The sequence below is a fragment of the Phocoena phocoena genome, chromosome 2 (assembly GCF_963924675.1).
Source record: "Phocoena phocoena chromosome 2, mPhoPho1.1, whole genome shotgun sequence".
NCBI classification, from domain to species: domain Eukaryota; kingdom Metazoa; phylum Chordata; class Mammalia; order Artiodactyla; family Phocoenidae; genus Phocoena; species Phocoena phocoena.
The window spans coordinates 92,219,949-92,243,544 of record NC_089220.1 but is presented as its reverse complement, the minus strand read 5'-3'; the positions used below and the strand labels follow the sequence as shown (position 1 = coordinate 92,243,544).

At 35.5% G+C, this 23,596-nt stretch overlaps 1 protein-coding gene across 1 annotated transcript in view; it reads left to right on the top strand.

Annotated features, from left to right (window-relative positions):
• FAM227B (family with sequence similarity 227 member B) overlaps positions 1-23,596 on the top strand; it is a 247,538-nt gene that overhangs the window by 842 nt on the left and 223,100 nt on the right. The window contains exons 2-6 of the mRNA XM_065871722.1: positions 1,442-1,673; positions 9,409-9,476; positions 14,006-14,041; positions 14,507-14,611; positions 18,873-18,971. Coding sequence (XP_065727794.1) covers positions 1,442-1,673; positions 9,409-9,476; positions 14,006-14,041; positions 14,507-14,611; positions 18,873-18,971 — 540 coding nt within the window. The remainder of the gene's footprint in view (positions 1-1,441; positions 1,674-9,408; positions 9,477-14,005; positions 14,042-14,506; positions 14,612-18,872; positions 18,972-23,596) is intronic.

Below are 23,596 nucleotides of genomic sequence, written 5' to 3'. Positions count from 1 at the left end.
CCCAGGTGGTTATGTGTTTTGTTTAAGATGTATGTTTATAGGATTTGGGAGAGGGCACTTATGTATCTAAGTATTATTCTCTTTTTCCAAAATGGCAGGGGCACCTAGATCCTGCTGGGAAACTTCTCCAGCATTAAAAGCTGGGTATTATTCAGGTACCTGTTATCATTAGAGAATACAGTGGGTTTAGGAAGCTTTTAAAGGAAGAAAAATGGAGGTAGAATAGACCAACACAGGTTTAAAATTTCTGATCTGCAGACTTCAGATTTATTCCCATTTAAGCTAAATTCTCAGAATATCTTACCCAAATTCCTCTTAAAGAGTTTCATCCTGTGAAAGTTCCTACTATTCCAGAAAGCATTTTCTTATTCACAAACCTTTAATTGTGTCAGCTGTATTTCTTTGTTTTGGTATTAAACAATTTTATTAAAAGATAAACTTAGATTTGCAAATATTAATGTGGTGATTCCTCTTTCCTTCCCTTCATTTCCCTTTCTTTTCTTCCCTTTCCTTGTTCTCCTTCCCTTCCTGAACAATGTACTCCTAAGGCCATTTGGCGGCCAAAACAAGGCAGCATCCACATTGGCGGGGTTCTGTGGTCACCCAGAGCAGCCTTTCTGAACTCAGCCACCGTGGGGGAAGGTATCCATGTGCTACCACGGGTGCTGGGGTCCAAGGGGGTGAGGATGGTATTCACATGTGGCCTTGGGTGGGGAGGTAGTTCAGGAAATGTGGAGGTAGGCTATGGCCTGTTATGAGAAGTCAGAGCCTAAGCAGGATGAGAGGGGCATCCACATAGTGAAGAGTCTGGCAATGGATAGGAGAGATTGGCTACCTGAAAAGATGGATCAAATAAGTACATATATTTAAGATAATGGCAGCTAGGGTTTTCACTGTTGGAGATGTTAATTATAATATGGAAAGAGAAAACTAGAATGTTTGAAACTGGAATTAGAGTTATCAGTACGAACTTGTGGTTTTAATTACATAGACTGAGGAACTGTTGTAGACTGAAGGGGACTAAAGACATATGATGCTTAAACACAATGTGTGATACTGAACTAGAGCCTTTTGCTATAAAGAGCATTATTGATTTAGTTGATGAAACTTGAGTAAACTCAGAGAATTAGATAGGAACAATGTAACAATGCCAATTTCCTTATTCTGATGGTTTGTTTTTAGAAAATAAATGCTAAAGTATTCAAGGATGATGGGGTCATCAGTCAAGTAAGCAACTTACTTTCAAATAATAAAAAAGGGTTTTATAAAGCATCTGAAACTTCTAAAGTTTATGTTTTTCCCCACAAATTAAAAAAATGCATTTAATAAAAAATGATGCTATAGAATAAAGCCTGAATTTCAGCTCATTGATTTTTGAACTCTTCTATTTAAATTCATTTTAAAAAATGATTTAAGTTGTATTGTCTCACATTTTTTGCAGGATCACTGGCCAAAGGAAATCCATTTTGGGGATAATGATAAATTGTTATGTACTCTGAAGAAAATAAAAGAAGATATTTCATTTACTTCAATTTATACACATCTATGGGGAAATGTCCCGCGAGAACATGATGCAGCCATGGCCATGGAGTCAAGATTAGCAGAGTGTTCAATTCTTCTGAAAAATCATGTCTCTGGAATATTTGAGTGGAACAGAATAACTTCCAGGACAAGTAAACCTTATTTTTTATATGCGTAAAGTAATTGTCACTTGTGTGTGTGTCTATCACTGTGTGTGTGTATTCTCATAAAGAATGAAATCCTAAGATATAAAATATCAAAACATAAATTTATTCTATTTTAAAACCTCTTCATTTCAAAATGGTCCAATTTGGATTTTTAGTTGAAAATGAACATTTGGATTCAAAGAAAGTGTTGCTAGGATAAAGCCTAAAACAGTTCTGACCTTTGGGCTGGAGCAGAAGTAACCAAATATCAGGAAAACAGGGTTGCATCAACGAATATTGTTACCAGAGACAAGTAAGTCAGCAAGAGTCAGGAGATTAAAAACAGACCTACAACCCAAAGTAAAAGGAGTGAGACTTAAACTATATGAGCTAAGTTAATCTGTGGAAAGTACCTAGCATTCACTATTGGATAACTGCAGACTGAGTGAAAAGCGTATCTGTAAGTAATGATAATTTTTACTACTTTTCAGTATTTATATAACCTTTACCTAGTTGTGTTTATTAACACTTTCACAATAGTTTTAGATACTAATGGTGATTCTTATCTTTTTCTTTATTTAACGGGCGAACTTGTAATATATGTCTTTTTTTTTTAAATCTTTATTGGGGTATTATTGCTTAACAACGTTGTGTTGGTTTCTGCTGTAAAACAAAGTGAATCAGCTATGTGCATATGTATATCCTCATATACCCCACCTCGGGCACCTACCTCCCACCCCTCTAGGTGGTCGCAAAGCACCGAGCTGATCTCCCTGTACCATGCAGCTGCTTCCCACTAGCTATCTGTTTTACATTTGGCAGTGTATACAAGTCCATGCCACACTCTCACCTCGTCCCAGCTTACTCTTCCCCCTCCCTGTATCCTCAACTCCAGCCTCTACATCGGCTTCTTTATTCCTGTCCTGCCCATAGGTTCATCAGAGCCATTTTTTTCCTTTTTTTTTAGAGTCCGTATATATGTGTCAGCATACTGTATTTGCTTTTCCCTTTCTGACTTACTTCACTCTGTATGACAGACTCTAGGTCCATCTGCCTCACTACAAATAACTCAATTTTGTTTCTTTTTATGGCTGAGTAATATTCCATTGTATATATGTGCCACATCTTCTTTATCCATTCATCTGTCGATGGACACTTAGGTTGTTCCCATGTCCTGGCTACTGTAAATAGAGCTGCAATGAACATTGTGGTACATGTTTCTTTTCGAATTATGGTTTTCTCAGGGTATATGCACAGTAGTGAGATTGCTGGGTCATATGGTATTTCTGTTTTTAGTTTTTTAAGGAAGCTCCATACTGTTGTCCATAGTGACTGTATCAATTTACATTCCCACCAAAAGTGCAAGAGGGTTCCCATTTCTCCATACCCTCTCCAGCATTTATTGTTTGTAGATTTTTTGATGATGGCCATTCTGACCAGTGTGAGGTAATCATTTCTCTAATGATTAGTGATGTTGAGCATTCTTTCATGTGTTTGTTGGCAATCTGTATATCTTCTCTGGAGAAATGTCTGTTTAGGTCTTCTGCCCATTTTTGGATTGGGTTGCTTGTTTTTCTGTTACTGAGCTGCATGAGCTGTTTGTATATTTTGGAGATTAATCCTTTGTCAGTTGCTTCGTTTGCAAATATTTTCTCCCATTCTGAGGGTTGTGTTTTGGTCTTGTTTATGGTTTCCTTTGCTGTGCAAAATCTTTTAAGTTTCATTAGGTCCCATTTGTTTATTTTTGTTTTTATTTCCATTTCTCTAGGAGGTGGGTCAAGAAGGATCTTGCTGTGATATATGTCATCGAGTGTTGTGCCTATGTTTTCCTCTAAGAGTTTTGTAGTGTCTGGCCTTACATTTAGGTCTTTAATCCATTTTGAGTTTATTTTCGTATGTGGTGTTAGGAAGTGTTCTAATTTCATTCTTTTACATGTAGCTGTCCCATTTTCAAAGCACCACTTAATGAAGAGGCTGTCTTTTGTCCATTGTATATTCTTGCCTCCTTTATCAAAGATAAACCCATGTACATATGATCACCTTATTGCTAGGCTTTCTATCCTGTTCCATTGATCTATATTTCTGCTTTTGTGCCACTACCATACTGTCTTGATTACTATAGCTTTGTAGTATAGTCTGAAGCCAGGGAGCCTGATTCCTCCAGCTCCATTTTTGATTCTCAAGGTTGCTTTGGCTATTTTGGGTCTTTTGTGTTTCCATACAAATTGTGAAATTTTTTGCTCTAGTTCTGTGAAAAATGCCAGTGGTAGTTTGATAGGGATTGCATTGAATCTGTAGATTGCTTTGGGTAGTAGAGTCATTCTCACAATGTTGATTCTTCCAATCCAAGAACATGGTATATCTCTCCGTCAGTTTGTATCATCTTTAATTTCTCTCATCAGTGTCTTATAGTTTCCTGCATACAGGTCTTTTGTCTCCTTAGGTAGGTTTATTCCTAGGTATTATATTCTTCTTGTTGCAGTGGTAAATGGAAGTGTTTCCTTAATTTCTCTTTCAGATTTTTCATCATTAGTGTATAGGAATGCAAGAGATTTCTGTGCATTAATTCTGTATCCTGCTACTTTACCAAATTCATTGATTAGCTCTAGTAGTTTTCTGGTAGCATGTTTAGGATTCTCTATGTGTAGTATCATGTCATCTGCAAACAGTGACAATTTTACTTCTTCTTTTATGATTTGGATTCCTTTTATTTCTTTTTCTTCTCTGATTGGCTAATACTTCCAAAACTATGTTGAATAATAACAGTGGGAGTGGCCAACCTTGTCTTGTTCCTGATCTTAATGGAAATGGTTTCAGTTTTTCACCATTGAAAATGATGTTGGCTGTGGGTTTGTCGTATATGGCCTTTATTATGTTGAGGTAGGTTCCCTCTATGACTACTTTGTTCAGGGTTTGTTTTTTTTTAATCATAAATGGGTGCTGAATTTTTTAAAAAGCATTTTCTGCATCTATTCTGATGATCATATGGTTTTTATCCTTCGTTTTGTTAATCTGGTGTATCACATTGATTGATTTGAGTATATTAAAGAATCCTTGCATTCCTGGGGTAAAGCCCACTTGATCGTCGTGTGTGATCCTTTTAATGTGCTGTTGGATTCTGTTTGCTAGTATTTTGTTGAGGATTTTTGCATCTATATTCATCAGTGATATCGGCCTGTAGTTTTCTTTTTTTGTGATATCTTTCTCTGGTTTTGGATTCGCGGTGATGGCCACCAGATAGAATGAGTTTGGGAATGTTCCTCCCTCTGCTATATTTTAGAAGAGTTTGAGAAGGATAGGTGTTAGCTCTTCTCTAAATGTTTGATAGAATTCGCCTCTGAAGCCATCTGGTCCTGGACTTTTGTTTGTTGGAAGCTTTTTTTTTTTTTTTTTGCGGTACATGGGCCTCTCACTGCTGTGGCCTCTCCCGTCACTCCGGATGCACAGGCCCAGCAGCCATGGCTCAAGGGCCCAACCACTCTGCAGCATGTGGGATCTTCCCGGACTGGGGCACGAACCCATGTCCCCTGCATTGGCAGGCGGACTCTCAACCACTGCGCCACCAGGGAAGCCCCCATGTTGGAAGCTTTTTAATCACAGTTTCAATTTCAGTGCTTGTGATTGGTCTGTTCATATTTTCTATTTCTTCCTGGTTCAGTCTCAGCTGGCTGTACATTTCTAAGAATTTGTCCATTTCTTCCAGGTTGTCCATTTTATTGGCATATACTTTATTGTAGTAATCTCTCATGATCCTTTGTATTTCTGCAGTGTCAGTTGTTACTTCTTTTTTTTTTTTCCTAATTCTGTTGATTTGAGTCTTCTCCCTTTTTTCTTCATGAGTCTGGCTAATGGTTTATCAATTTTGTTTATCTTCTCAGAGAACCAGCTTTTACTTTTATTGATGTTTACTATTGTTTTCTTCATTTCTTTTTCATTTATTTCATATCTGAAATTTATGATTTCTTTCCTTCTGCTAACTTCGGGGATTTTTTTTGTTCTTTCTCTAACAGCTTTAGGTGTAAGGATAGGTTGTTTATTTGAGATTTTCCTTGTTTCTGGAGGCAGGATTGTATTGCTATAAACTTCCCTCTTAGAACTGCTTTTGCTGCATTCCATATGTTTTGGGTTGTCATATTTTCATTGTCATTTGTTTCTAGGTATTTTTTAATTTCTTCTTTGATTTCTTCAGTTATCTCTTGGTTATTTAGTAGTGTATTGTTAAGCCTCCGTGGGTTTGTATGTTTTACAGTTTTTTTCTTGTAATTGATATCTAGTATCATGGCGTTGTAGTCGGAAAAGATACTTGATACAATTTCAGTTTTCTTACATTTACCAAGGCTTGATTTGTGACCCAAGATATGATCTATCCTGGAGAATGTTCCATGAGCACTTGAGAAAAATGTGTATTCTGTTGTTTTTGGATGGAATATCCTATAAATATCAATTAAGTCCATCTTGTTTAATGTATAATTGTGTTTCCTTATTTATTTTCATTTTGGATGATCTGTCCGTTGGTGAAAGTGGCCTGTTAAAGTCCCCTACTCTGATTGTGTTACTGTAGATATCCCCTTTTATGGTTGTTAGCATTTGCCTTATGTATTGAGATGCTCCTATGTTGGGTGCATAAATGTTTTCAATTATTATGTCTTCTTCATGGATTGATCCCTTGATCATTCTGTAGTGTGTTTCTTTGTCTCTTGTAATAGTCTTAGTTTTAAAGTCTATTTTGTCTGATATGAGAATTGCTACTCCAGCTTTGTTTTGATTTCCATTTGCATGGAATATCTTTTTCCATCCCCTCACTTTCAGTCATATGTGTCCCTAGGTCTGAAGTGGGTCTCTTGTAGACAGCAAATATAGAGGTCTTGTTTTTGTATCCATTCAGCCAGTCTGTTTCTTTTGGTTGGAGCATTAAACCATTTACATTTAAGGTAGTTATCAGTATGTATATTCCTATTACCATTTTCTTAATTGTTTTTGGTTTGTTATTGTAGGTCTTTTCCTTCTCTTGTATTTTCTGCCTAGAGAAGTTCCTTTAGCATTTGTCGTAAAGCTGGTTTGGTGGTGCTGAATTCTCTTAACTTTTGCTTGTCTGTAAAGGTTTTAATTTCTCCATCAAATCTGAATGAACTCCTTGCTGGGTAGAGTAATCTTGGTTGTAGGCTTTTCCCTTTCATCTCTTTAAATACATCCTGCCACTGTCCTCTGGCTTGAAGAGTTTCTGCTGAAAAATCAGCTGTTAACCTCATGGGGATTCCCTTGTATGTTATTAGTTGTTTTTCCCTTGCTGCTTTTAATATTTTTTCTTTGTATTTAATTTTTGATAGTTTGATTAACATGTGTCTTGGTGTGTTTCTCCTTGGATTTATCCAGTATGGGACTCTTTGTGCTTCCTGTATGGGGCTCTCTGCGCTCCTGGACTTGATTGACTATCTCCTTTCCCATCCATGTTAGGGAAGTTTTCAACTATAATCTCTTCAAACATTTTCTCAGTCCCTTTTTCTCTTCTTCTTCTGGGACCCCTATAATTCGAATGTTGATGCATTTAATGTTGTCCTACATGTCTCTGAGAGTGTCCTCATTTCTTTTCATTCTTTTTTCTTTATTCTGCTCTGTGATAGTTATTTTCACTATTTTATATTCCAGGTCACTTATTTGTTCTTCTACCTCAGTTATTCTGCTATTGATTCCTTCTAGAGGATTTTTAAGTTCATTTATTGCGTTGTTCATCATTGTTTGTTTGCTCTTTAGTTCTTCTAGGTCCTTGTTAATCATTTCTTGTATTTTCTCCATTTTATTTCGAAGATTTTGGATCATCTTTACTATCATTACTCTGAATTCTTTCAGGTAGACTGCCTATTTTCTCGTCATTTGTTTGGTCTGGTGGGTTTTCACCTTGCTGCTTCATCTGCTGTGTTTCTCTGTCTTCTCATTTTGTTTAACTTACTGTGCTTGGGGTCTCCTCTTCACAGGCTGCTTTTGCTGTCTGCTGTCAGTGGGTGAGGTTGGTTCAGTGGGTTGTGTAGGCTTCCTGGTGGAGGGGACCGGTGCCTGTGTTCTGGTGGGTGGGGCTGGATCTTGTCTTTCTGGTGGGCAAGACCATGTCCGGTGGTGTGTTTTGGCATGTCTGTGACCTTATTATGATTTTAGACAGCCTCTCTGCTAATTGGTGGGGTTGTGTTCCTGTCTTGCTAGTTGTTTGGCATGGGGCATCCAGCACTGGAGCTTGCTGGCCATTGGGTGGAGCTGGGTCTTTGTGTTGAGCTGGAGATCTCTGGGAGAACCCTCACCACTTTATATTACATGGGGTCCAGAGGTCTATGTTGGTCCAATGTGCTGAACTCGGCTCTCCCATCTCATAGGCTCAGGCCTTCCATCAGGCCTCAGCACCAAGACCTTGTCAGCCACACGGCTCCAAAGTGACCTCTCTGTGATGCTCCCGAGGTTATAGTCATAGAGTTTTGTCAAAATGAGAATCACTTGTGATGAGAGGGTGCTCTTGGCTCCTGTGGCATCTCTGAGGTGCACAGTGGGGTTGGTTCTTTGAGTTGGAAAGACTGAAAACTGGATTAAGCTGGCCACTGCAGGAAGCACTCGTGCTGCCTAGATGAAGAAGCTTTGCTCCTCATATATGTCTTAAGAATGATATTGGTTGTACTTATAAAGTATTTTCTGTGTATTAAATAAATATAATAGTTATATTATTTAGCTATTTAATATCCTTTTTTGGACCTTGAGTTTTCAAAATCTGAGAATGTGTTTAAATACAATACTGTTACATTCACTACTGTTACAATTTTCTTATTGAATTTTTTTTTTTTGACTGCGTTGGGTCTTCGTTGCTGTGTGTGAGCTTTCTCTAGTTGTGGCGAGCGGGGTCTACTCTTTGTTGCATCGCAGTGGCTTCTCGTTGCGGAACATGGGCTCTAGGTGTGCAGGCTTCAGTAATTGTAGCCTGCAGGCTCAGTAGTTGTGGATTTTAGGCTCCAGAGCGCAAGCTCAGAAGTTGTGCCACATGGGCTTAGCTGCTCTGCAGCATGTGGGATCCTCCTGGACCAGGGCTCCAAACTATGTCCCCTGCATTGGCAGGCAGATTCTCAAGCACTGTGCCACGAGGGAAGTCCCTTATTGAATTTTTAATTATTTTAATTTAAAAAAATATTTTTGAAATTATACAAGCTACATATATGTAGTTGTGTGTGACTATATAAACATATAAACATATAGGGAGAGAGAGAGAGCACATGTGTATGCTTTTAAAAAATAATTTTCTGTATATTCATTTTCCTCTATGTGTAAATATCAGAGCTTGGACTCTGATATTTAAGTCTAGGTTATCTGACTTCAAAGCCCCCCATAGTGTTTCACTGGGCCTTACTCCAAAGTACTGTACTGTATTGAATATAAGGTGGCAGTGAAACAACCAAATGTAAGTGGCTGAGCTGTTTGAAAAACATGGGCTTGTTCAGTAGTAAGGGATTAAGGTAAAACTTTGGATATAGGAATAAGTACTAAAGATATATTAGTTGGAGCATGACATTTCTAAATAGCAAAAGGAAACAGGAGATATAATTATTCAACTAAGACTGATTCAACTAAGACTGTGTGTGTCTAGCATTATGCTTGTCAAAATAGCTAGATGATCTCATTGAATGGTTTTATATATAATCTACTTAAAGTATTTACATTTTTCTCAATTTTAAAGGCTATTTATATGTTGTGAATTCTCATTTTTTTAAAGGTTCTCATGGAAAATTGGAGCAATATAAGGCATTTCTAAGGAATTACCATAAGGAAAAGAAGATAATGGTATTGTATTTGTTTTCATCTTCCTTAAAAAATTATATTTTCACAGAAAATATAATCACTATAATTTCATAGATAAGTACTAGTAACATTAAAAAATTTCCTTTTAGTCTTTTATCCTCTATCCCTGTTTTTAAAATATTTGGACTCATATTTTTCTTTACACATACAATATGAGTGTTGGCATTTTCACATCACTACAAGTTATTTGAAGACTTATATTTCATCCTCTGGTTATTTAAAAATTTATAACATCTTAGGGATACAGGTCCTATATCAGTCATTTTCCTTTAGGAAAAAAATAACAGTTATTTTTACTGCCTGTAGAATTACTTTGTTAATTTTTTTTTAAATCTCTTTGAGAGTTTGATTAGAATTATATTTTGAATTACTTTGAGAAACTTAGTCCTTTTCAAAAATACATTCTAAAATTAAAGCTGTAAAGACTTTAAGTGCTACCACTCATCCATCCACCTCCTAAAATGTTTTTTAAATTTCAATTTTATCATTTATAAATAAATTACATATATCTCACTATTGTCATTTTCATTGTTCTTTAAAAATTTTTTAGAAAATTCAAACTATTTCTAATTCATTAAATGTTTTATGGAATTTTCATCATTAAATATCATTCTACATCATTTCAAAAATAAACTAATGCAATAGCCCTTTTGTTGGACGTTTAGGTTAGTTTTCATTATGCATTATTATTTACTAAGGTTCTGTGAACAGAGCTAAAAATTGTGCTCATGCATGAGTATTTTCTTAATATAAATTTCAGAAGTGGAACCACATGGGAAAAATGTGAAAAGCTAAGTGTTTTGATACATACTACCAAAATGTTTTCTAGAAAGGTGGCCCCAGTTTGTATTTGTAACAATAGAGTTTGTGATTGATCCCTTACCCATCCCCTTGTCAATATTTAATATTGTATTTTTTAATGTTTGCAAATTGATAGGCATAAATGTTATCAGTTGCATACATTTCACTAATGAAGTTGATTTTTTAGTTTTTTTATTAGCTTTTGTGTTTCTATTATTATGAATTGCCTATTTATGAATTTCGGGCATTTTTTAGCTGTTCTTCTATTTCTAAGAGCTGTTTATGCTTTAAAACTATTAACCCTTCTCAGTAACATATGTTATACATACTTATATTACTTTCTTGGTTGCCTTTTAACCCAAAAGTATTTTTTCCCTGTATAGAATTTTATATTTTCATGAATCTGTAATTTTTTATTGAAATCTTATGCCTTTAGTGCCATAATATTAAGAAAGCTTTCTTCATTACAAGATCATACATATATTCACCTGTGTTCTCTTATATTGTTCTTACAGATTTATTTTTTTGTGTTTAACTCCAGTGTTTATTTTTGTGTAAGGGAGTAAAGCATAAGGATGTTATTTTAGGTCTATCAGTAGATTTGTGTGCTTTTTTTAAATTTATTTTTTTATTGAGGTAACATTGGTTTATAGCATTATGTAAGTTTCATGTGTACAACATTATATTTCTACTTCTGTATACCCTACAGCATGCTCACCACCAAAATACAGATTCTGCCTGTCACCACATGTTTGATCTCCTTTATTCATTTAGCCCTCCCCACTACCCCTTCCCCTCTGGTAACCACTACTCTATTCTCTTTATATGTGTTAGTTTTTCGTTTGGTTTGGTTTGTTCATTTTTATGGTTTGTTTTTGCTTTTGTTTTTTGTTTTTATATTCCACATATAGTCACGTAAAAAAGTGTGATTTTCTTCATATAAGTTCTACACATTCCCTGTTAAATGTATTCCTAGGTATCTTAAATTTTTATTACTAATGTCCATGAGATTAGTTTTCCATTATGCAATTAAATGGGTTATTGTTGGTATATAGGAAATTATTATTGGTATAGGTATATTACTCAACAATGTTACCAGTTTCTCATCTTGTCTGACTGACTCAGAAAGAAGGCTAGTACTTTGCTATTAGGTACAACTTTAAATGTTTAGATAACTTTTTTCAGATTAAAGAAATTTACTCCAAGTTTATGTGGGTATAGATGTAGATTAAATATTAGATTTGAATATAGATATCGCTGTGCACAAAAACTAAAAACATCTTCATGGTTTGAAATGGAGAGGAAAATAATCCACTGTGATGATAGCAAAAGGTATTTTAAGCCTTTCATGTGTGAATGTGGCAGATTACATTAACAACTTTTCAGAAGTTGAACCATCCTTATATTAGGATATATTTTTAATGCGTTACTGGATTTGGTTTGCTTTTTGGATTTTACATCTATGTTTGATAAGTTATTATCTTTTTTGGTTTTGGTATAAAAATTATACAAACTTCAGAAAATTAGTTACTTAGCTTCATCTCTTTAGTCTATAGATACTTTGTTGAATGTAGGGATATCATTTGTTCTTGATGTTTGGCAAAGTTGCTTGTGAACTTTTATTGATTTTATTTATATTTTGCAGAGGGAATAGGTATGTTGGTAGAAAAGCTGTCTGGAAGTTAACAGGTCCATAAATACCAACTTGTGTAGATTGTCAAAACATGACATTCAGTGAAAAAAAGCAAGTTACCAAGTAATATGTACAGTTAATATCATTCCTTTAAATTTTAAAAACATACCAAAAGTCTGTATATTCTTTCTATATATATACACATATATGTAAAAGTATTTTAATGGAATTGAAGGGGTGCAAACCAAACAAATGATAGTGACTATCTCAAGGAAGGGGAACACATGGTTTGAACTAGAGATCATGGTAAAAAGAGATCTAATTTTATATTTTATTATATGTAAACTTCATATTTTATCTTAAATAGTCTTAAGCAAATACTAAAATAACAGTAATCCATTCTAGGTTGTGGGAACATGGGAACACTGGTAGTTACATTATTCATTGTGATTTCTGTATTAATTTTCAAAAGAATTTCAAAATTTCTAAAGAATTTTATCAAATGACTTTCCAGGATCTATTGAAATGACCTTTAGATGAATTACACTAACAAAATTTTAATAATAATTTTTATTAAATATGTTTTTTGGCTGCATTGGGTCTTCGTTGCTGCACATGGGCTTTTCTCTAGTTGCGGCAAGTAGGGGCTACTCTTCATTGCAATGCACGGGCTTCTCATTGCGGTGGCTTCTCTTGTTGTGGAGTGTGGGCTCTAGGCATGCAGGCTTCAGTAGTTGTGGCTTGCGGGCTCTAGAGTGCAGGCTCAGTAGTTGTGGCACACAGGCTTAGTTGCTCCGTGGCGTGTGGAATCTTCCCAGACCAGGGCTTGAACCTGTGTCACCTGCATTGGCAGGCAGATTCTTAACCACTGTGCCACCAGGGAAATCCAGGATTTTAATATGAATTATTTATATTTTTGTGGTATCTTTTCCAGGTTGTATGACCAAGAACTAGTTCTGTGTTACTATTACTCTGTTCCTTGAAAAGTGTTTCTTTGCTTCCTGCAAAATAAAGCCAGGACTTTGAGATCAACATTAACATCTTTCTAAATCTGACACCGTCTTTAATGACCAATTATATCTGTACCTGTCAAGCATATAGCCTTCTTTCTTATAATTGATCTCACTTTCCTTCTCTTTTTTATTCCTTTGCACATTTTTTAAAAATGCCAATAATGTGATCCTCTTTCATTTAGCAATCTGTAATCATCCTTTCAAATTGGTTTCCTATGTCTCCTCTTAAATAATATATGTCATGTGTGTATGTGTATAAAATTTGCCTGTAAGCTTATGTATTTGGGGAGGAAATAGGTATATGGAAAATAATAAACAATATATTAACATGTCTAGATGATCAAAAACTAATTTATACAGAAGGCTTCTTATTCTCTGTGTAAAGTAGTGTGGTGGACACAAAGGTATGCCTCCCAAATTCCCCTTCATGGAAGGACCCATTGCCCCAACTGCTAAGAGTGCTGTTAGGGGACACCCTTCAGCTGCAGCCCCTTCAGGGATTGCCTCTCACAGAGAGAACTTCCTCTCCCAAGTAAACGACCATCCAGGAGCCACTCACATACAATGACTAATCAAGTCAGAAACAGAAAGGCCTGGCAGTTTCAACCCAGTGCAGAACAACTACTATGGGTCCTTTCAGTTCACAAGCTCTGCTTAGGGTCAGGGCTGTTAGACTTGCATCATAGCTGACTTCTCAATCTTCCCTCTCCTCTTGCCTTCCATAGATATTAATCCCAAAGGCACTCTCAATAAACATTCTGAACACTAAATTCCACCTCACAGTCTGTTTCCCAGTGGACCCAAACTGCAATAAGTAGTTTGTTTATATTTCTATCATAGCCCTTATCTTTTTGTGTTTTGTATACGTGTCTGATTCCTCTCTTGCCCTCTTGACTAACTTGAGGGCAAGGAATATCTTTGCATTCCCAGCATCTAATACAGCAACAGCATTCTAGGCCTCACTAAGAGATGCATACACATACACACGTTAACTGAACAAAGTTACAAAGTATAAAAATTCTTAAATTTAGAATTTTAAAGATTTTATTTGAAATGTTTTCCAGCTTTCAGATGACATGGAGACAAAGAAGGATATAGAGGTATTTACAATTTCTGTTTTATGATATTATATATCAAAAGTATTATGTGGATCTAAAAGAATGTTTACAGTAAGATAGATAAAGCTATAAATTTAGATAGGGGCCGCAGGAGAGAAAGTTGGAAACAAATACAGAAGCGTTCTTTTTCTGCCTAGTCCATTTCTTTATATGTAGTGTAGCTAAAATTCTTGGTAATTTGAGCTATGTCAAAATTAGTTCTGAAGTACTTGTTTTTACTTTTAGATTTGGCATATGAATATGTCAGTGCTCTTAATTTCATAGAAACAGATAATATGAAGATTTTTCTTAGGTGGGATAAATATATTTTACTTATTTTTAGTAAAAGTATGTAAAATAATTATGTTAATGAATGACAGTTAAATATCTGTCTTCTGTAGACATATGAGACTACTATACTGAAAAGAATGAAGTAATTCCTGTTCTGTGGTATTTCCCTCTTTCTAGGGTTGCAACTTCCCAGGATTCAGAACAAATGAGCTTACTCAACTACCCAGACATTTGAATGCTGAACGAATTTATCTTTTTATTTTAAAAGCCTATAACTTTGACGTATGTAAACATTATTTTATTATTATTGTGTGATATATTTTGAGAATATGATTTAATGAATTAGACCTTAATTTAAAGCTATGACAGACTAGGTGTTAAGCGAGATTTAATTCTTTGGGGCATTAAGTCTGGCAGGAAAGACCAGTGACTTTTTTTTTTTTTTTTTTTGCGGTACGCGGGCCTCTCACTGTTGTGGCCTCTCCCGTCGCGGAGCACAGGCTCTGGACGCACAGGCTCAGCGGCCATGGCTCACGAGCCCGTGCCGCTCCGCGGCATGTGGGATCCTCCCGGACTGGAGCACGAACCCGTGTCCCCTGCATCAGCAGGCAGACTCTCAACCACTGCGCCACCAGGGAAGCCCCAACCAGTGTCATTTTTAACATCCTAATCTCCAGAAGAGAATGTATTAGATTCTGTGTTACTGCCTCAGGAGTCTGAGGTTGCCAGTGTGCATTGGCTTGACATGTGACTGTAACAGGTGTTTCACTCCCCCTCTTCCTGCTCTATAGCTCAGTATATGTTAGCCTGCTCATTTTGATCCCAAAATAATTTATGAGAGCCCTTCCCCACACCCTACCTTTTGAACCTCCAAGTGTCTGGGGAATTTTTAAGAAATATCCCTACAGAGTAGCCAATTGATGAAAAACTGCAGGCATAGGAAGGTAGCTAGATCATTGGACACCGATTGCCAGGGATAAGACGAGGGCTGAGTGGTTACTGGTATTGATTTCCCACCCACTTAAATATTAAGCGGTCACCTGAAAAGGTTTCTGTTTCCTGGGGACTTGAACAGTGCTCCTTGTACCTCCAGGCAGATTCCTCTCAAGACAATTCTCTAAGATGGACTTGGCCCCTAGTAGGCCCTCTTCCCATCCCTCACCCCCAGCCTCCTTGTGGCTCTTTCTTTCTCAACACAAAATCCCTGTTTTCTCTCCTGCTATAGTATTCTATAGTACTTCAGAAGGAGTATAATCAACCATTAAATTTGGATGAATCAACTCCAGCCATTATTTTCTGCCCATTTTTTCCTCTCTTCAAGGTGAGAGAGAGTGTATCACTTTAGTGTTCCATCTTCAAGACACAGTATTCCAAGAAATAATCTGATTAACCTGACTTGGGTCTCCTGTTTGCCCCTCAGTTAGGGAACCACAGAGCACCTCAGTTGAAAACTCCACCTAAAATGATTCAGTAATGACACTCTCTTATTTTCCATGCTAATACAGATGCTTTTCAATTCTCTTTTATGTTTTATGGGATTCGGGTGAGAGGGAAGGCTTAGTTTGCCGTCTTGATCACCTGACACAATTTTTTTTTTTTGAGAAAAACAATAGATCGTAATTGTTATGCCTGGATCATGAGCTTATTTGCGACTTTCTCTGACTATATTTTCCAAAGTTTCCTCAGGGAAAAGGTTTTATTGTAAAAAGAAATTAATACAAATTATTGTTAAAATCATCTTATAAATGTTCTAGACAATATAATCTTTTTAACTCTCACATTCTGTGTTCTACAATGGGACTGTATTTTAACTATGGGTGCATGTACATCACAGTCACATAAACAAGGCACAGAAGTACAGCTATGATAAACATTTCATATGGTTAACTTGGAGGACGCTGGCATTTTTGAAAGAAGTAGGAAAGTGAGGAGTGTAAGTAGGTATGGGTTTGGGGGAAGGGGTGCACAGGATATGACAAGCAGCTGGGTGTAGGATATTTTGAGTTTGTGTACCAGTGGTATATCTAGGTATAGATAACCAGTGTTTTATTTGTTAATACCCCTCCCTGATTTCAGTAAAGAATTTAAATTGGCTTGCTAGATCATGCACAATGCAATGGCATTGAGATAGATGATGACATTAAAGTGAAGAGAAAATAAGCATAGGAAAATAATATCAGAGGGAAGGTTATTTCATAGAAATGCTTATTATAACATCTGAAACTTGGAAAAAGAAGGTTAAAGGGCTACTGTTACATGCTTGAAGGTGAGGGAATCCATGGAATTGACTGGATTCACGTAACCCCATCCAAATACATTCCTGAACATACAGTCATAGATTAAGTTGCTTGATAAAGTATAAATTATCCCCTTTACCACCCAGAATGGACCCTTGGCTACAGATGATGCTCAGTAAAAATTTTTTTGAATTGAGTGAAAAGTGGCCTATATTTTGAGAAAGCTGAGCCACAAAGATACAGATATACACAAACAGAAATCAAGAGATCATTAGAAGTAGTTTTATCCAACCTAGAATCTATATTAGGAGAATAAATTCCAAGTCAGATAATATATAGGTTTTAAGGTATGTTTACATTTATTTGAATCAAAAAAGTATCACAAAAGGGTAGAGGGTGATGGAGGAAAGTACCATTTAACTTTTTAAGTCGGGTTTGGGGTTTTTTGGATGATTTCTGTTTTTGGTTGTTTTGACTAAATATTGATATATTTTAAAGAATCTGGAATTTTCCTGAAAAAGAAAGTTAGTGATACTAAACATAACCAAAGCTTAGAATAGAAGCAATCATGCAGTTAGTTTACACTAAAAAGCATGTTTGCTTGAAATTTGCAAATAATTTCAACAAAAAATATTCAGATTTTCTCCTGTATTTTAATTTTCTACTTTTTTCTTTATGTACTTCTCATATGTTTTTGTAATTAAGAAGGGGGAAGGGTAAGCTGTGACAAAGTGAGAGAGTGGCATGGACATATATACACTACCAAATGTAAAATAGATAGCTAGTGGGAAGCAGCCGCATAGCACAGGGAGATCAGCTCAGTGCTTTGTGACCACCTAGAGGGGTGGGATAGGGAGGGTGGGAGGGAGGGAGACGCAAGAGGGAAGAGATATGGGAACATATGTATATGTATAACTGATTCACTTTGTTATAAAGCAGAAATTAACACACCATTCTAAAATAATTATACCCCAATAAAGATGTTAAAAAAAAAAACGTGCTAAATAAGTTGAAGCTGTTACCAATGTATATACTATACTTAGTGGCCTATGAAGGAGAAGTGCTCCCACAGTATGCATGATAAATAATCTCCTTGGTATAAACGTTTGCACGGTATCCTTTTTGTAGCCTTGTACTTGAGGAACAGAAATTCATACCTACGGATTTCATTAAAAGAATTCTTGAACTCTACTGAGTCTGGCATTACAAACTTTTAGTGAATAAAATAAAATGACTATTGAAGGTACCTATTTAAACCAAGACTTATAGTCTCTAGTAGTCATGGTGAATTAACTTTATGTGCCAATTTTGATGAATTGCTTAGAGTGAACACTGTCTTTAGGGTCTAGACTTATGATGGGGCCCATTGGGTTACAATCCCATGATTGCTGATACCTGTCTTCAGCATAAAAGGGAAATTGTTAACATGTGTCTTGGAGTTTTGCTATTCCTGTTCTAGCCTACACTGTCATTTCAGTGACTACTAATCAAATGTGATTATTGAGAATATGAAATATACCTGGTATGACTCAGCTGAATTTTTTTTTTCATTGAAGTATGGTTGTTTTACAGTGTTGTGTTAGTTTCTGATGTATAGCAGTGATTCAGTTATACATACATATGTATATATGTTCTTTTTAAGGTTCTTTTCCATTATAGGTTATTACAGCATATTGAATATAGTTCCCTATGCTATACAGTAGGACCTTGTTGTTTATCTATTCTACATATAGTAGAGTGTATCTGTTAATCCCAAACTCATAATTTATCCCTCTCCCCTACTTTCCCCTTTGGTAACCATAGTTTGTTTTCTATGTCTGTGATCAGCTGAATTTTAAAATTTTATTTATTTTAATTATATATAAATTTTAAAATTAATACTTGATTCAGTTATTGAACAACTTTCAATTATGGTTGAAACATAATTACAACCATATAGTTTACAAAATCTAATTACAATCTAGTATTTATGATGAAAATTTATGTTCAAATTGAGATGTGCTATAAGTATAAAATATACACTATGTTTCAAAGACCCAGTACCCAAAAGAATGTAAAATATTTCATTAATAACAATTATGTATTAAAATATATTTTAAATACATTTGGTTAAACAAAATGTCACTAAAATTTCACCTTTTACTTTTTTAAAATGTCTATTAGAAAATATATATATGGCTCACATTAAATTTCTATTAAGCAGTGATAGTTTATAACTATTAAATACACACTCTTTATAAAGCCTATTTACAGTAACATGTCTTATAATATTATTAATTTGATCTCCATGTGTCTTTTTTCCATAGAAAAAAATTTTTAAAATCTGGAAGAATCATTTCCTCTCAGAAGCCTCTGTTGCTCTTTTGCATGATTCCTTTTGGTGGTGGTTTCTCCATAAATTTAAGGTATAGTGATATTTTTTAAACTTCTTTTTTTTAAAGTTGATTTGCAGCATAATTAATTTTTCAGTAGAGGTAGCACTGGTACAAAAAATGTTTTCCGATCCTGTCACAGAGCTTGTTTTTTTAGTATTCTGCACATGTTAGAAATCCTGTTTGAAATCTAGAGTTCTTTCAGAGAAGTTAAAGCCTTAATATGGATTTCAAAGATCCAGAGTCTTTATTAATCAGAAAAAGATTAGTGAAATCAAACACTGTAGTGAGTAATAAAGTTGTAGCTTTACTCAATACTGTAATGTGCTGATGAACGCGAAACAGAATATCCACTGCAAATCAGTGACATTGAGGGAGGTTTCAGTTAGAAAACACTCTACAATATCAGATGGGGTGAGGGTCCTCACTTGATTCAGAAAGATAAAATCTCTGCTTAGGATTAAAAAGGGAAAGACATGGGTATCTGGGAAGCAATAAGAGAATGGAAATAAGCAGTACCCAAGTCTTACATTATAGAATACGTGAACCTGGAAAAAGTGGTGAATACCAATGACTGCCATGTGGCCTCTGGATCTAGAAGGATGGAAAGTAGGGTAACGCAGGGGATCACAGTCTAAGCGTTAAGAAGGTGTGCTACCCCATCAGGGGAGCCTGATAACAGGCTCAGTTCTTTACCTCCCCACCTCAAATTACCCAAAGAAAACTGCTGATGAATTCTTTCATACCATGAAGGAATGGGTGTTACTAATTTTACATACAAGCCATTTACATAGAGCTTCATGTTAGAATAATTAATGTAATTCTAGGTAAGATTATCTGTACTATGTTTCTATTATTGTTAGGAGTTGAATGAGGGATAGGAAGTGGTGTATACGTTCTACAAAGGTAATTACATAGGGAAATTTTTGCAATCAAAGTTTTATTACCTTAAATTTCTTTCTCTAGATCTGAATCCCAAATTTATGTTTTTCCATGATAGAGCATGAGAAGAAACATTACTTTCCCACTTAAATCTGTTAGGATTATGTATAGCAAGTTTTTGAAGGAAACATAATCTAGCAATGTTTCTAGTAACTTTGCCAAGCCATATAATATTATTTTGAAGAAACAGATTTGACCCGAAGATATTATTGACCCACTACATATATAGGATTATCCTTAGAATAAACAAGGATTAGAAATCTTTTTATCTTTAAGCAAGCTATCCTCTAGAAACTACTGGCTTCCTAAAATTAAAATGCAGTTATTAAGTAATAATGTTTTTGACATCTTTATTGGAGTATAATTACTTTACAATGTTGTGTTAGTTACTGCAGTATAACAAAGTGAATCAGATATATGCATACATATATCCCTATATCCCCTCCCTCTTGTGTCTCCCTACCAACCTCCATATTCCACACCTCTAGGTCGTCACAGAGCCCTGAGCTGATCTCCCTGTGCTATGCAGCTGCTTCCCACTAGCTATCTATTTTACATTTGGTAGTGTATATGTGTCGATGGTACTCTTTCACTTTGTCCCAGCTTACTCTTCCCCCTCTCCATGTCCTCAAGTCCATTCTCTACGTCTGTGTCTTTATTCCTTTCCTACCCCTAGGTTCATTGGAACCATTTTTTTTTTAGATTCCGTATATATGTGTTAGCATATGGTATTTGGTTTTCTGACTTACTTCACTCTGTATGACAGACTCTAGGTCCATCCACCTCACTACAAATAACTCAATTTCGTTTCTTTTTATGGCTGACTAATATTCCATTGTATATATGTGCCACATCTTCTTTATCCATTCATCTGTCGACGGACACTTAGGTTGCTTCCACGTCCAGGTTATAGTAAATAGTGCTGCAATGAACATTGTGGTACATGACTCTTTTTGAATTACGGTTTTCTCAGGGTATATGCCCAGTAGTAGGATTGCTAGGTCGTATGGTAGTTCTAGTTTTAGTCTTTTAAGGAAGCTCCATACTGTTCTCCATAGTGGCTGTATCAATCTACATTCCCACCAACAGTGCAAGAAGGTTCCCTTTTCTCCACACCCTCTGCAACATTTATTGTTTGTAGATTTTTTGAAGAAGGCCATTCTGACCAGTGTGAGGTGATACCTCATTTTAGTTTCGATTTTCATTTCACTAATGATTAGTGATGGTGAACATCCTTTCATGTGTTTGTTGGCAATCTGTATATCTTCTTTGGAGAAATGTCTATTTAGGTCTTCTGCCCATTTTTGGATTGGGTTGTTTGTTTTTTTGATATTGAGTTGTATGAGCTGCTTGTATATTTTGGAGATTAATCCTTTGTCAGTTGCTTCATTTGCAAATATCTTTTCCCATTCTGAGGGTTGTCTTTTGGTCTTGTTTATGGTTTCCTTTGCTGTGCAAAAGCTTTGAAGTTTCATTAGGTCCCATTTGTTTATTTATGTTTTTGTTTCCATTTCTCTAGGAGGTGGGTCAAAAAGGATTTTGCTGTGATTTATGTCATAGAGTGTTCTGCCTATGTTTTCCTCTAAGAGTTTGATAGTGTCTGGTCTTAAATTTTGGTCTGTAATCCATTTTGAGTTTATTTTTTGTATGGTGTTAGGGAGTGTTCTACTTTCATTCTTTAACATGTAGCTGTCCAGTTTTCCCAGCACCACTTATTGAAGAGGCTGTCTTTTCTCCATTGTATAATCCTGCCTCCTTTATCAAAGATAAGGTATGTGCAAGGGTATATTTCTGGATTTTTATTTCTGGTTTATTTCTGGATTTTCTATCCTGTTCCATTGATCTATATTTCTGTTTTTGTGCCAGTACTACACTATCTTGATTTGTGCCAGTAGCTTTGTAGTATAGTCTGAAGTCAGGGGGCCTGATTCCTCCACTTCTGTTTTTCTTTGTCAAGATTGCTTTGGCTATTTGGGGTATTTTGCTTTTCCATAAAAATTGTGAAGTATTTTTTTCTAGTTCTGTGAAAAATGCCACAGGTAGTTTGAAAGGGATTGCATTGAATCTGTAGATTGCTTTGGGTAGTATCATTATTTTCACAATGTTGATTCTTCCAATCCAAGAACACGGTATATATCTCCATCTGTTTGTATCATCTTTAATTTCTTTCGTCAGTGTCTTATAGTTTTCTGGATACAGGTCTTTTGTCTCCTTTGCTAGGTTTATTCCTAGCTATTTTATTCTTTTTGTTGCAGTGGTAAATGGAAGTGTTTCCTTAATTTCTCTTTCAGTGTAGGAATGCAAGAGATTTCTGTGCATTAATTTTGTATCCAGCTACTCTACCAAATTCACTGATTAGCTCTAGTAGTTTTCTGGTAGCATCTTTAGGATACTCTATTTATAGTATCATGTCATCTGCAAACAGTGACAGTTTTACTTCTTCTTTTATGAATTGGATTCCTTTTATTTCTTTTTCTTCTCTGATTGGCTAAAACTTCCAAAACTATGTCGAATAATAGCGGTGAGAATGGGAAACCTTGTCTTGTCCCTGATATTAGAGGACATGGTTTCAGTTTTTCACTGTTGAGAACGATGTTGGCTGTGGGTTTGTCATATATGGCCTTTATTATGTTGAGGTAGGTTCCCTCTGTGCCTACTTTGTGGGTGGTTTTTTTTTTTGTATTAGAAATGGGTGTTGAATTTTGTTGAAAGCTCTTTCTTCATCTATTGAGATGATCATATGGTTTTTATCCTTCAATTTGTTAATATGGCGTATCACATTCATTGTTTTGCCTATATTGAAGAATCCTTGCATTCCTGGGATAAACCCTGCTTCAGCATGGTGTATGATCCTTTTAATGTGCTTTTGGATTTGGTTTCCTAGTATTCTGCTGAGGATTTTTGCATCAGTGTTCATCAGTGATATTGGCCTGTAGTCTTCTTTTTTTGTGATATCTTTGTCTGGTTTTGGTATCAGGGTGATGGTGGCCTCATAGAATGAGTTTGGGAGTGTTCCTCCCTCTGCTATATTTTGGAAGAGTTTGAGAAGGGATAGGTGTTAGCTCTTCTCTAAACGTTTGCTAGAATTCCCCTGTGAAACCATCTGGTCCTTGTCTTTTTGTTGGAAGATTTTTAATCACAGTTTCAATTTCAGTGCTTGTGATTGGTCCGTTTATGTATTCTGTTTCTTCCTGGTTCAGTCTCAGAAGGTTGTACTTTTCTAAGAATTTGTCCATTTCTTCCAGGTTGTCCATTTTGTTGGCATATATCATTTTTAAAGAACAATGAAAATGACAATGGTGAGATATATGTAACTTATTTATAAATGATAAAATTGAAATTTAAAAAACATTTTAGGAGGTGGATGGATGAGTGGTAGCACTTAAAGTCTTTACAGCTTTAATTTTAGAATGTATTTTTGAAAAGGACTAAGTTTCTCAAAGTAATTCAAAATATAATTCTAATCAAACTCTCAAAGAGATTTAAAAAAAAAATTAACAGAGTAATTCTACAGGCAGTAAAAATAACTGTTATTTTTTTCCTAAAGGAAAATAACTGATATAGGACCTGTATCCCTAAGATGTTATAAATTTTTAAATAACCAGAGGATGAAATATAAGTCTTCAAATAACTTGTAGTGATGTGAAAATGCCAACACTCATATTGTATGTGTAAAGAAAAATATGAGTCCAAATATTTTAAAAACAGGGATAGAT